Consider the following 13,388-nt stretch of genomic DNA (forward strand, 5'->3'; position numbering starts at 1 on the left):
TTGTTGGTGGTAAACTCAATGTTGATACTCCAGGTTTATGATTGCATACATAAAGATCTGAACCGGTTAATTTTTTTTTATTGGATGGCAAAAAGTAACAACACTATCATGTATGGATGGATTTTCACATATAATTTTATTTGAATTTTATATCATCTTTTTATAATCTTTTTTTTTAAATTGAGAAATTAAATGAAACAAAAAGAACCTATAGCCTTGCTTGCATAATACAAATAAAAACAGGCAGCAATGTTCTTGCACCAAATAAAAACAAGATTTTCCTTGAGAACTAAGAGCTCTAAATCCAAGTAACAGGGTAATTTTACAGAGTAAAAGGCTATTATTGGAAAACTAAAAAAAAAAGCCTGGATATATTACAACTCATAGACCCAACTTTTATTATATTTTATTTGAAAGGTGCTTTAGGCTCAAATACAGGGAAGTTACCTGCATCAATTAGAGAATTATCCTTTAGTAATCAGTTGTAACTTCATGAAATTGTTTAGTAATCAGGGTTTCTGACATGAAGCAGCCTTAAAATGAAAGATGTTTTCCAATTTATGTTTAATTGCCCAATCAAAGCATTATTGTCAAACTAGGGTTTTTCTGACATGAAGCAGCCTTAAAATGAAAGATGTTTTCCAATTTGTTTAATTGCCCAATCAAAGCATATGTTGGCTTTGGCTCTAGGGAAGGCAGTATCATACCAATAGGTACTGTACTGGTATATATCTGATAAACTTGCAATTTTTGTACCAAAATCTAGATCTACATCAATTCTTTCTACCTTACCTATATCACCTTTATTAAACAACGATTTTTGCTGTGTCCTGTCATAAATTCTCAGGTACCCTTCAAGTTACCCATGCACACATATTTAACCTGAAATTGACAGAGAAACAGATGCATGTAGAAAGCCACTTCTTGCAAAAGAAAAAGAAACCTACTTTATATAGTGATCATAGCAAGCACCTTCATTTCAAATTTGATCGATACTGCACTCAGATACTATTGAATGTGTATTAGCTGAATTTTGGCAACACTGATTTTGACTTTTGACAATGTGACTACATGGAAATAACAAAGTAATGTTTCTCTGACATAAACTAGACTCAAGCATAATTTAGGTGAGATTTAAATTTGGATTCAATTTTCTATAGAAAAATGATGCCTATTTAATTATGATTACTTTATCAACTATGTACAACCTATTTATTGATTTTTTTTAAGTACCAATGGGTTTCCAAACATATAATGTGCAAGAATTAAATTTGAAATCCTAAATGAAGCAGTTACCTCATTGCAAATAATGACAAGAGCTAAGGTTTTCACTTTGAGATATTAAGAAAATAAAATATTATGCACTAACCTCCAAATATTCATCCATTCCATATTTAGACCCCTCTCTGCCGAGACCTGATTGCTTCACACCTCCAAATGGCGCCACCTGGATTTTTAATACAGAATTAAAACTTGTCATGAGTACCCTTTTAGAGTAACGTTCTCACCTCAGCAATTAGACATTTTATATCAACAATTCAAGATAACAGATTGCCCCATCATACATGCAAAATCATAATTAAATGCTGGGATGTGTACAGAAAGAATGTTAATGGTTGTACCTCAGTAGAGATGATCCCTTCATTAACCCCAACAAGACCATATTCAAGGGCTTCTGATACACGCCATGACTTAGGTATGCTTTTTGTAAATATGTATGCGGCCAACCCTGAAATTTTTATATTAAACAAAATTTTGTTGAGAAAAATATTTTCTGCCAAGTGATCAATTGAGGCTGTTTCAGAGTGATTAAAGTGAAGCGTTCAAAATCAAACACTTGTCAAGTGAAGAACCAAAAGGGGTACCTCTTGTTTAATTCTCTGATATCAATACCAAGTACTTAAATCATATACACTCAAAACAAAGAACTGATAATTTACATAAAGAATATGATTGAGTTAAGTACCAGCATTAGTGTCATTAGCCATACTTATAGCATCCTCTTCAGTTTTAAATGGTACAAGTGGTGCGACTGGTCCAAACACTTCATCCCTACACAAATTGAACGGAAAATTAAATGATAGGTGCAAGTATGTTGAAATATAATTTGGAATGTGAGAGGTGGGTCAATTTATGCATAAAATCAAGAGATTCAAGACATTACCAACTACCTCTTAACCAGGTCTCTTACTCTCTTTTTTTTCCTATGAGATATTACCAAGACTGATCATTCTGACAAGCGACATAAATATCGAGATAATATTCTTACTTGAAAAGTAACATGTCCCTATTAACATTGGAGACAACAGTAGGCTCATAAAATGTCATCCCCAGGCTATGTCTTTTTCCTCCTAAAATAACATTTGCCCCCTGTGGAAAGCAAGCTAAAATGTGATTAACATTGCAAATGTTTTCAGGCCTTATTTTGTATTTATGTAACAATTGTCTGTAACTTGCAAAGTTAAAAAAACTAGACTAGAAAAACAATGAACTAAGCTGCTAAAGCTTGGCATTAAAAGTAAGTTACCTTTGAAGTTGCATCATTGACAAACTTCTCAACCTATACAAATACATACATGTAGATATTAGAAAGTCTTCAGGCATGTAGGTATATTCTGTTTGACTTCAAGTCCTGGTAGGGACAATCATTTACACCAAAATCAACTAAGGTTTGCAGTTACCACATTTAATATGTGTAGTTTATTAACAATTTGACTGAACATTTACCATAGAAAATCCTATTTAGTGGCCCAAATGGCCTTGTTAGCTATTGGGCATTGGGCTTGCATAACCTAAAATCAACAATAGATGGTTTAAGGGAAATTTAATGCCATACCTTCTGTACTGCAGCTTCATTGATTAATGGACCCTGCAAAGTAATATGGCATAATCGATTAAAAGTGGCAAATAATTGAATAATACAAATCTACAGAGAGAGTAATATGGCATGGAGGGAGTAATACCTGAGATATGCCTTCTAGAAGGCCATTGCCAACTTGCATATTCTGAACAGCCTTAACAAAAGCATTTGCAAACTCTTCATAAATGCCTAAAAAAAGTTTAAAAGTTTATTTAAAGGATAATGAATAAGGCATGTGTACAACGTATTGTCCCAAAAGGACAGTTTTGAGTCTGGAACTGATACACCATAATTGTGCAATTAAGCTTCAATCGGCCTTAAAGTAAGCCGCAACAATCCTCCATGCACCCTTTGATTGTTAAATTATCAAATGAAAAAAGAAAGACAAGTGCAAAGTAAAACTGGCTTACTGGAAGGACAAAAAAAAGGTAAAATTACCTTCTTGTACCAAAATTCTGTTTGCACATACACATGTTTGGCCACTGTTTCTGAACTTGGCAGCGAGCTGAGAACATTACACATGTTTAAGTCATGAACATAAATTAATACTAGTAAAAATGAAAGATAAAAGAAAGCAACTTCTATGTTTAGAAATCCATTTTTAGTTTCATTAAATTAACTGTTTTATCCATTGCAGAAAATTCAGTTAACCAAAGTTTTGCTCAAGGATGAATATAAAGAACAGCTTTAAGATTTAAGAAGTCTGTCCATAGTTTGAATAAAAAGGTCATTATTATATTGCTTACACTGCCTTTAACAGCAACATCAATATCCGCATCATCAAAAATAATGCAAGGCGCATTACCACCAAGTTCCAAGGAGATCTGAAATGTTTACATTTGATACAACTCTACTTCAAAAAGATCCAAAAAAATTAAAAAGGAAATATTCTTCTAAACTTCCAGCAAAATTTTCTCTTTTGGCCAATGCATCATATATATTAATTTATTCCACTTTTGGACACATTGTCAACTCTGCTCTATCAGAATCCACAATTTAAGCTAACACAATCAACCTTATCTCAAATGAAAATCCGACTTATAGTTTCTCTTTTCCTGGTGCACCAATAAATTTAGGTTTCTCATGAAATACACCAAATTCTCTTTATATTGGCACATTGTACTAACCAACTCTTAAGGACCCATCTATGGCATTTACAAACTACACTGAATTTTTAGACAAATGTGGCTTAAATGTTTCTATATTATTAATCTTGACAATTTTACCCCTACATGTAATAAGCCAATTTTTCCAATAAATCCAAATTGAGCAAAACAAAGAGAGGGTAATCCGTTCAGCTGTACAGAGAGATTTTCATTGAGTCAAGGCAAAGTCAGGCTCAAGTCAGTCTCTCTCTCTTTTAAACATAAACTTTTATTTAAACAGTTCGCAAGTACCCCAAAGAAAATGCAGTGTACTATTTGCAGAATCAATTATAATGTATTCATACAAGCTCATATAACTCAAATTTGCACTATTATTTCTGGGCAAGCAAGAAAGCAAAGTTATCATAAAGGCTGTCAACATAAAAGAATTACCCTTTTTACAGTACTTGCTGAACCTTCCATTAACTTTTTCCCAACAGCTGTTGATCCAGTAAATGTAATTTTTCTCACCTAATTGACAAGCATATATTAAATATCACCAACAATGTAGCTCAACAAAAATTTCAAAAGCAAAAGACTAACAAAAAAAAAAAAAACCTGAGTGCTCTTCAGTAGAGTATCACCTATCTCAATAGCATTCCCCATTACGATATTCAGTGCCCCCTGAGTTTCAAGATGTTAATATTCAAATTATATTCAGGCTTATTGTTGCTTTCTCTATTAAATTTTGATATATATCTAGAAGTCAATGTTAGACTTTCTTATTTTCTCTTTGTCTAGTTCACTTCTGTAAAACATGTTGACAAAACAGTATTACAGTTTCTCTTCTTTGCCTCCATTTCTAACACACAAGTTTTTACACTTTTAACAAAAAAAAAAAGCTTGCATGCCCCTGTCAAGCTTCAAATATTACTTTCACCTCTCGCATATTTCTTCCAACTATTAACAAACTATCATGTTTACTTCACCGTTTTACTCTGAAACAATGTTAAAATGTTGTAGTTTACAAGTTTATGGTGTGCATGAAAATACTCATTTTGCACAGTCAGTTTCAATGAAATTGAAAACTAAAGCAAAAAGAACATAACACTAAAACATCATACAGGCGGTATTCCAGCTTGAAGCGCCAGTTCAGCAGCAGCCAAAGCTGTCAAGGGAGTGTATTCTGACGGCTTAACTACTACAGTGCAGCCACAAGCCAATGCAGGCCCCACCTAGAATTAAAAAGAAAAACAGCCATAGCTGAAATTTCACGAAAAAAAGAGTTCTCACCTTGGTACTAACTTTCATGACAGTTAAAAATTAGAAACAAATACGCACCCACTATAAGAAATATATGGTACGGACTAATGTTTTGCATATTATACCAGCAGCTGCTTCAAGAACATAATAGAATGGTATGGTATGGTATGGCCTTAAAGATGTTCAATTGAAGCCAAATTAATTGCTAATCAAGCATCATTCAATGCTTAATTGTAAAATTGGACCAAAATTTTGTAGGTTAGACCAATTAAGACTCCAAATTACCATTAAATTTGCAACAGTGCTGGACAGGCCTATGTGGAAACAAAATAGTAACTGTGACATAGAAACCAAAGCTACAGACATAACCAGTGCAGTACAGAACTCTGCTACAGTGTTCCTCGACTCAATCTTAAGAAGACTTATAAAGGTTGTATTGAATCAGTTAATTTCCATTATTTGAAACCACCCCACCCACGCACTATGCACTCACACAAAAAAAAAATAAAAAGAGAAAAGGTAGCCAAGCACCTTTCTTGTAATCATTGCTAAAGGAAAGTTCCAGGGAGTTATCGCTCCTACAACTCCAACAGGCTGCATGAAATATTAAAAAATAAAATTCTTAAAAACACGCATTACACATCGAAGTAAACATGAATTAAAAAAATTACTTGAAACATAATCCATGTAACATGCTGCAGAAATACTTGTCTACAGTTATAATACATGTAGTTGAACTTGTCACGATCAAAATATGTAGTTGTAACACAAGTTAACCTAGAATATTCTATAATGCTCGTAGAAGTTAGAACAAAGCAAGGCAAGACTTGTAAATAAAAACTTTCTGACAAGCGAGTATTATGTAGTTAAAAGAAAAAATAAATTGTCTGCATGAACTACTGGCATGTTATGGGCAGTGCATCTAACGGATCATGGCTGCTTAAAGTGGACTTTAGAAATGGGCTTAAAAAGATGCTTTAGTCCCAACAAGAAAATACCAGCAAAGCAAGACTATTAATAAAAACTTTCTGACAAGCAAGTAATTTCAGTTAAAAGAAAAAAAATGAATGGTCTGCATGAACTACTGGCATGTTATGAGCAGTGCATCTAATAGATCATGCCAGTTTAAAGTGGACTCTAAAAATGGGCTTAAAAAGATGCTTTAGTCCCAACAAGAAAATGGAAAAAGAAGAGTTTTTACATTTACCAGTAAAACCTTTAATCATTACAGACATTTTCTAAAAAATTCTGGAAAGAGAAAAGAAGATAAGAAACAGTTTGACAACCTGTTTTAGCACAAGAATCCGACGGTCAGATAATGGAGCTGGGATAATGTCACCATATATACGTTTTGCCTCCTCAGCAAAAAATTCAATGAAGCTAGCCCCGTAGTTTACCTACAGATGGAGACAGTAAAAATTTTAACAGCCATGTGTTAACTAAGCGCATTCATAGGCCTATCACACTTTCCAAATTAGCGGAAGATAACACAGAGAACTTCCATGTCCCTGAAAAACCTTCAAATGCCATGCAATTGTGCACTAGAGAGTTAAGATAGCAAAGCTTATTACATAGAGTTAATAGAATTCAATTTGTACCTCACCAAGAGCTTCCGTTAGAGGTTTCCCTTGTTCAAGTGTGATTAGTTGTGCTAGCTCATCCTTGTGTTCAATCATTAGATTATACCTTGAAACAGTCAAAGCATCAACTATTTCCAAAAAATAATTTCTAATTGCATATACCCAATTTAGGAGTTACAGTACATAGTAAATCACTAATAAATATACTCATACTAACTATATTACCACAGTTCTATTCATAGATATAATTGATAATTACAAAGGTAAGGGGAGGACATGATGAATAAAACCACCCCAAAGTCCTTTTTTCCTTAAAAGAACCAGACAATGTAATACCAGTTTCTCAGAGATTTGCTTCTTTCAGCTGCTGTCAGTTTGCTCCAAGCTGAAATATAACAAAAAAAATACAATAAAGAAGGTTATGAAAATGCATTAAAACAATGACTTTAGCATGTTTGTTGGTTTGTTTTTGTCTTTTTTTTTTTAGTGTTTGTAAAACTGGAGCGAACTCCACACATGCTGATACACGTTCTTTTAACGAGGTCATTTTTCAATGTTTAGTTAGAATTTTAGATCCATTTGTACAAGGAAAAAAAGAGTTTAAGAATGGAAATAACATACAAGTATAGGTAGTATATGCTGAAGAAATGGCATCGGCAGTTTCTTTGGCCCCCATGCATGGAACACTTGCAATAACATCACCAGTGGCAGGGTTTTGTACCTATGTAAAATAAATAAATAAAGGAAAAAAGAAGGAAATTTTCAGTCCTAATAATAAAGCAATAACGAACAATAACAATAAAAGAAAGTGAGTAGTTCCAGTAATTTTGTTGATACTGGCGAAGCAATGAAATTCATTCTTCTGTGATTAAAAGAGGTTTTTTTGTTTGTTTCTGGAGCATGTATAAATTTGAGTATGAGACAACTCCTCCTTTTCTTTATATTTTATTTGGTTTCATTATATCATGCTTATAAGGATAAGCAAAACAGTAAATATTCTAGTGAAAAGGTCCTGTTGGTTGCAGATAAGAAGAGAAGACATGTCATGTCCCAAGCAATCAATTTGAACAATTCAACTAATTACCTGACAGTATGAGTGACATGAAAGACTAATTATGTAAATTGAATTAAACATTAACAGTTTGAATAGCAATTAAGGAAAATATTTAGAAGACTAAATAAATGACCTCGATCTTTTTGCCATCGTAAGAATCAATCCATTTTCCTGCGACAAGACCCTGAGTCTTTAAAAGACCCGAGTCTCTGATCCTATCAAGCACTGCCATTGGCTCCGTGCTCATCTGTAAATCAACAGAAAAGGGTATTGTATTGTATTGTATTGAATTGAATGGCGGAGGTGAGGTGAGCTCCGATAAGCTCCGCCAAACAAATTGTATTGTATTGAATGAAAGAGAAAAAGGTAGAGAGAAAGAGACAAGTGCGTGGCGACGAAAGAGGTGAGGTGAGGTGAGGAGGTGTCGGCCATGGAGAGCCACGCGGTGCATCGCCATGGATTTCAGGATTCAATTCGTCTCTCTCTTCTAATTTTATATTATCACTGACTGACTGACACTGATTTTTCGTTTCAAATCTCCTCCTCCTCCTCCTCCCCAGTTGTTCAAATCTGCATCGTTGAATCAATTGTGATGTGAATTATATATGTGATGTATATATGGGCCTGGGTATAGGCCTGGCATTGGTATATATATGGGCCTTCAATTTTGGGCCCATTTAAAGGTAGGACCGGGGCTGCGGCGAGTCCGCATCGTCTGCATCAACTCAAAAGAGCATCTTTTTAGTTAACGCACATCGACCGTCCGATTGGAAACGGAGCTCATCCCGCCCCAGTTTAAAACATAGAGGTCTTTAATATTAGTGCGGATTTAATTCGCACGAATCTTAAATCCAATCGGACGTTCTAAATGCATTAACTTAAAAGATTCCTTTTTGAGTTAACGCAGAGAATACGAATTCTGCTGCGGGGCCAGTTTACTTTCTTGAATTCGCATCCTCTGAGATATCTCATATTTTGCGTGACTTTTTGGAAAATCTCAACCGTTACAATACGTTCTGCGCGAATCTCAAAGCTAAAATAATCTGGCCCCTACGTCACCCCCGAATAGGCACCGGACACGTCGGTGACGCAAAATATGAGATATACGCACTCAAGCTTCTTTCTACTTTGTTAATTTATGAATGAGCGGTGGGTGGTGTTCTATCTTGCAGACTTAGTCGTGTGTTTCACTAAATTTGCTTCATAGATTGCTGCCACCAATTTGGGATTGAAATCAACATTCAACAAATTAGAAGGTGGCTCCTGTTACTGTGAAACGCAGTGGCTGCTGGTACTGTTTTGGATACCAGTAAATGATACTAATATCCAATTACAACAAATTGGGAAGAGATGCTGGTTCTCAAATTAGATACTGTCATGAATGATTGAGACCAAATTGGTGTGTAGTATAATAAAACTAGTAGTTAGATAAAAAAAAAAAAAAAAAAAGTGATTAAATTTAGGAGTGAAATCCACGTCATTCCTTTCCATCTTAATCTAATTTTGATGCCAGTGGATTTGTGTGGGGTCACTTGTCAGAGTGTCTGCCCCATGAACTATCATATATGTTTTGGTAAATGAAAGAAAGAATCAATCAGGATAGTATGAAACCAAATTAATATATACATCAGTGCATGGCTCATCTAATTGCAAACACCACACTGGTCAAATTCAAGCTCATTCCCGTTCCCGCTTGACAGCCGAATAGGCCATTAATGATATATTTATTATGTACTTGTTAATTAAATGGCCTTAATTTTCTTTAATCTATACTGAATGGTGGTTCTAGATCTGTCTGGTAAAAGCATAGGAAAGGCTTTTAATTGGTTCATTTGTCAGTATAAATGAGGTCTGCTGCAGCCATTTAAATATGATTTTTTTTTTTCCTTTGCGTTGCTTTCTTTGGTATATGAATATGAATATGATAATTAATAGCAGGTGTTCCATTGCATGATGTAAAGAGGTTTGACCCATGACGAGAAAAATATAAGAAATTTTCAATTTTCAACTGATCAGACTTCTAGATAGATAAGCGCAAGTATTTTTGCATCTTCTCTTTCTTCATTATTGGTCAAAAACTCTAAAAACATTTTTAAATTCAAAGTGAATTATTTTTAATTCTAAAATTAATAAACATTATGTGATTATTTTTTTTTTATTAAAGGGCTCATGTACAACTCAGCATCTTTTAGATGTTATTTTCGAGAATTAAATATGCATCTCTATGAAAAAAAAAATGAGAATTTGTGCTACTGTATTGAGCTCACAATTCATCGTGTGATTATGATTGCATTAAAAACTTTGAAACAAATTAAACTCGAACTATTTTTTTAATTTTACTCTAGATCTCCTATTTCTCTTTTAAGTAGGCTTAAATCTGCCCAAATTCCAATTAGCAGAAGATCGAAAATTGATCAAATTTAAAAAAAAAATATTGATTTTGAAAATGTGATCACGTTTTTTTTTTGTTGGCCAACTTTTTAAAAACGTTTTTAATTTCAATGTGAATTATTTTTAATTCCAAAATTAATAAACATTGTATGATTATGATTTTTTTTGTTAAAGGACTCCAGCACACCCGTGTCTCTCTGAAAAAAGACAAGGGCTTGTGCCACCGCACTAATTATAATTGAATTTAAAACTTCGAAAAAAAATTAAAATCGTGCTATTTTTCTAAAATTTTATTATATTTAATTTTCTAAGTGCTAATTCTGAAGAAATTCAACAAAAAAAAAAAAAAAAAAAAAAAACAGAAAATTCCCATAAGAGCCAGGTCTCCCTTCTTCTGCTTTTCTCTTCTCTTTTGTTGGCTTGAATTTCTCTTTTGTAGCCGCGTTTCATTGGTTGACATTTTCTTAGTCTAGAAAAAAAAAATATATAGCCACAGCTACTACGGTACTACCTACACTGGGTGTACAGTATACCGTAATACTTCAATTTATGTCTTCTTTCCTCGCCAAAGAAAATGTTTGCATTAAATGAAAGACCGGGTGTATGATGTAGTAGATGGTATTTTCTTGTCAAGACCTCGATGGTCGTTTCCGTCGGCTCAATCAATCTCTCCTTCTTACTTCTCTTCTTGCTCTCTTTCTTTCTTCTTTCTTCTTTCTTCTTTCTTCCTTCTTCCTTCTTCTTTCTTCAATCAATCAATCTGAGCATTTTATTTGATCTCTTGCTACTAAACAATCGAATCGGAGAATCGGAGACTCTCGATGAACCATACCAATAGCAGTGCCGCTGCTTCGGCGTCGGGATCTGCTGACGCCGCCAATCTCAGAAGGAATTCCAGAAGACCTAAGTGTACATACTTTCTTTCTTTCTTTACTTTAATCTTGTTATTTTTGGTAATCATTAGGCCTTGCTATTTTTTCTATTTCCCCTAATTAGATAGCTGCCTTTAGTTATGCGCAATCAATTTGACTTTTTTTTGCTGAATCTTGTGTAGATTCAAAATTTACACAGCAGGAACTCCCAGCCTGTAAACCAATTCTTACTCCAAAATGGGTAAATATAAGAAACATTCAATTCATTTATTGCTTTTTTTTTACTTTAAAATGTAACAATTAGAGGTGACTAATTTTAGAGTTTGCTTTTTTAATTGTACAGGTCATTTCAGTATTTACAATTGTAGGTGTTATCTTCATCCCCATTGGTGTTGCGTCTTTATTGGCATCAAGAGATGTATGTTTACATTTACATTAACAACTGCTTTATTCTAATTTATGTGTAAATTTAATTCAAAGTTCTCTAGGTTCTGTGCATACTTTATTTTACATATATGATTGCAATATGTTATTTGAGTGGTTATTTCTCAATTGACAGGTTGTTGAAGTTGTAGATCGGTACGACAGTGAATGTTTACCAAAAAATGTTTCTCACAAAGATGACAAAGTTGCTTTCATTACAAATCGAGATATTGACAAAAATTGCACAAGGACAGTTAAGGTAATTTAATGGATTTATTTATTTTGGAAATTTGAACCTGAAAAGATTTAGTACTATTGCCTATTTCAGTAGACTTACATTTTGTTTTCTCTTTACATTTTGTAGATTCCAAAGGACATGAATCAGCCTATTTATGTGTATTACCAGCTGGATAATTTCTATCAGAATCATAGAAGGTATGTGAAGAGTCGAAGCGACCAACAGCTGAGAAACAAAAATGAGGCAAACGAAACGAGTAACTGTGACCCTGAGAAAACAACTGCTGATGGTAAGCCGATAGTGCCATGTGGACTGATTGCATGGAGTCTTTTCAATGATACGTACAGCTTTAGCAGAGATGGAAAGAACATAACAGTCAATAGGAAACACATCTCCTGGAAAAGTGACCGTGACCACAAATTTGGTAGTGATGTCTACCCCAAAAACTTTCAGAATGGTACCCTCATTGGTGGAGGCACATTGGATGCTAACAAGCCGGTATGTATGCTTTGCTTTGCTTTACAACTCTCTCTCTCTCTCTCAACATTTCATATGATTTGATAACAAACATGTATGTGTATATATATATTTGATAGCTGAGCGACCAAGAGGACTTGATAGTGTGGATGCGTACGGCTGCGCTGCCAACATTTAGAAAATTGTGGGGCAAAATAGAGGTGGATTTAAAGGAAAATGATACCATAACTATCAACTTGGAGAACAACTACAATACATACAGTTTTAGTGGCAAGAAGAAGCTTGTTCTTTCAACTGCCAGCTGGCTCGGGGGCAAAAATGACTTTTTGGGTCTTGCTTACCTCTCTATCGGTGGATTCTGCTTCGTCCTTGCCTTGTTATTCACCATCTTATACCTCATCAAACCTAGGTATGGTTTCTTTTGTGCATCATTATATTAGAATTAGATAGCAATGCAAGTGCTCTTAATTTCTTCACTTGTCAATTAATACTATTCCCATGTTAATTTGCAGGAAGCTTGGAGATCCCGCCTACTTATCCTGGAATAGAAATCCTGCTGGCCGTTGAGCCAATCTTCATTTGTACACGTGCTGTATTATTTCATGGGTTTAGTTTGTATTTCTTTTCTTTTCTTTTTTAAATGTTGTCCCATATTAAAGATGTAGTAAAAATTTGGTGTTTATCATGCAAAGATTTTTTTTTTCTTTTGCTTCTATTTTTGAGGAATTTGTTGCTTAATGCATATGTAATTTAGCTTAACAAATTATATACCGTTGTGTGATTACTTTTTATACGAGTATCTCTTTGTTTTTGACGTCAATAAATGTATGCTATAAAAGATGAGGATTATTTGAGAGACATGTCAGTGGCTAAGTGCTATAAATATATATATATATATATATATATATATATATATATATATATATATATATATATATATATATATATATATATATAGGTTGTGGCTAATTTGCTGTCGGCAGTGTTGCCGCTGTTTTTTTTTTTATTTTGTGATATCCAAACAATAAATTCAAACCGTTAGATGTTTAATCTATATTATAATCTACTTGGAGACCAAATTTTATATTTTTTGAAATTTTTTTTTACTATATATTAAGTTGGTTTAAAAATCGCTGATTTCAATG

General features: G+C 33.7%; 2 protein-coding genes across 7 annotated transcripts; one reads left to right on the plus strand and one right to left on the minus strand.

Moving 5' to 3' along the window:
- Window positions 1-267: 267 nt before the first annotated feature.
- Window positions 268-8,387, minus strand: ALDH5F1 (aldehyde dehydrogenase 5F1). 6 transcript variants are annotated; one of them, XR_013512570.1, is made up of 21 exons: window positions 8,231-8,387; window positions 7,976-8,089; window positions 7,410-7,509; window positions 7,125-7,173; window positions 6,807-6,894; window positions 6,495-6,605; window positions 5,740-5,802; window positions 5,070-5,180; window positions 4,564-4,629; window positions 4,399-4,476; window positions 3,607-3,684; window positions 3,299-3,365; window positions 2,964-3,049; window positions 2,837-2,869; window positions 2,528-2,560; window positions 2,270-2,370; window positions 1,967-2,052; window positions 1,623-1,729; window positions 1,370-1,447; window positions 793-882; window positions 268-447 (listed from the first exon to the last, which is right to left on the minus strand). XR_013512570.1 is itself a non-coding variant. In XM_078305790.1 (21 exons), exons 1-20 carry the CDS (start codon window positions 8,297-8,299, stop codon window positions 844-846), a joined length of 1,557 nt encoding a protein of 518 aa, XP_078161916.1. In that variant the 5' UTR covers window positions 8,300-8,387; the 3' UTR covers window positions 268-447; window positions 802-843. The 6 variants fall into 6 exon arrangements, 2 of the variants coding, with proteins under 2 accessions (XP_078161916.1, XP_078161915.1); XR_013512571.1 differs by having other exon boundaries at window positions 788-882; XR_013512569.1 differs by having other exon boundaries at window positions 788-882; window positions 8,225-8,371.
- Window positions 8,388-10,874: 2,487 nt separating this feature from the next.
- Window positions 10,875-13,034, plus strand: LOC144557244 (ALA-interacting subunit 3-like). Its single transcript, XM_078305791.1, has 7 exons — window positions 10,875-11,142; window positions 11,288-11,346; window positions 11,449-11,523; window positions 11,665-11,787; window positions 11,893-12,264; window positions 12,363-12,652; window positions 12,756-13,034. The coding sequence occupies exons 1-7, from the start codon at window positions 11,055-11,057 to the stop codon at window positions 12,808-12,810; spliced, it is 1,062 nt and encodes a 353-aa protein (XP_078161917.1). The 5' UTR covers window positions 10,875-11,054; the 3' UTR covers window positions 12,811-13,034.
- The last annotated feature ends 354 nt before the right edge of the window (window positions 13,035-13,388 follow it).

Source organism: Carex rostrata, chromosome 7, assembly GCF_964058835.1.
Source record: "Carex rostrata chromosome 7, lpCarRost1.2, whole genome shotgun sequence".
NCBI lineage: Eukaryota > Viridiplantae > Streptophyta > Magnoliopsida > Poales > Cyperaceae > Carex > Carex rostrata.

What these genes read in the sequence shown, in the direction of transcription:
- ALDH5F1 (XM_078305789.1), bottom strand. Translation starts at nt 8,299, where the DNA reads ATGGCGATGCACCGCGTGGCTCTCCATGGCCGACACCTCCTCACCTCA. An exon ending in TCTTTCGTCGCCACGCACTT is followed by an intron (nt 8,090 to 8,224) that starts GTCTCTTTCTCT and finishes GTTGATTTACAG; the next exon opens with ATGAGCACGGAGCCAATGGC. An exon ending in TCAATGATGCAACTTCAAAG is followed by an intron (nt 2,371 to 2,527) that starts GTAACTTACTTT and finishes TGCTTTCCACAG; the next exon opens with GGGGCAAATGTTATTTTAGG.
- LOC144557244 (XM_078305791.1), top strand. Translation starts at nt 11,055, where the DNA reads ATGAACCATACCAATAGCAGTGCCGCTGCTTCGGCGTCGGGATCTGCT. An exon ending in CTTTATTGGCATCAAGAGAT is followed by an intron (nt 11,524 to 11,664) that starts GTATGTTTACAT and finishes CTCAATTGACAG; the next exon opens with GTTGTTGAAGTTGTAGATCG. An exon ending in CATTGGATGCTAACAAGCCG is followed by an intron (nt 12,265 to 12,362) that starts GTATGTATGCTT and finishes TATATTTGATAG; the next exon opens with CTGAGCGACCAAGAGGACTT.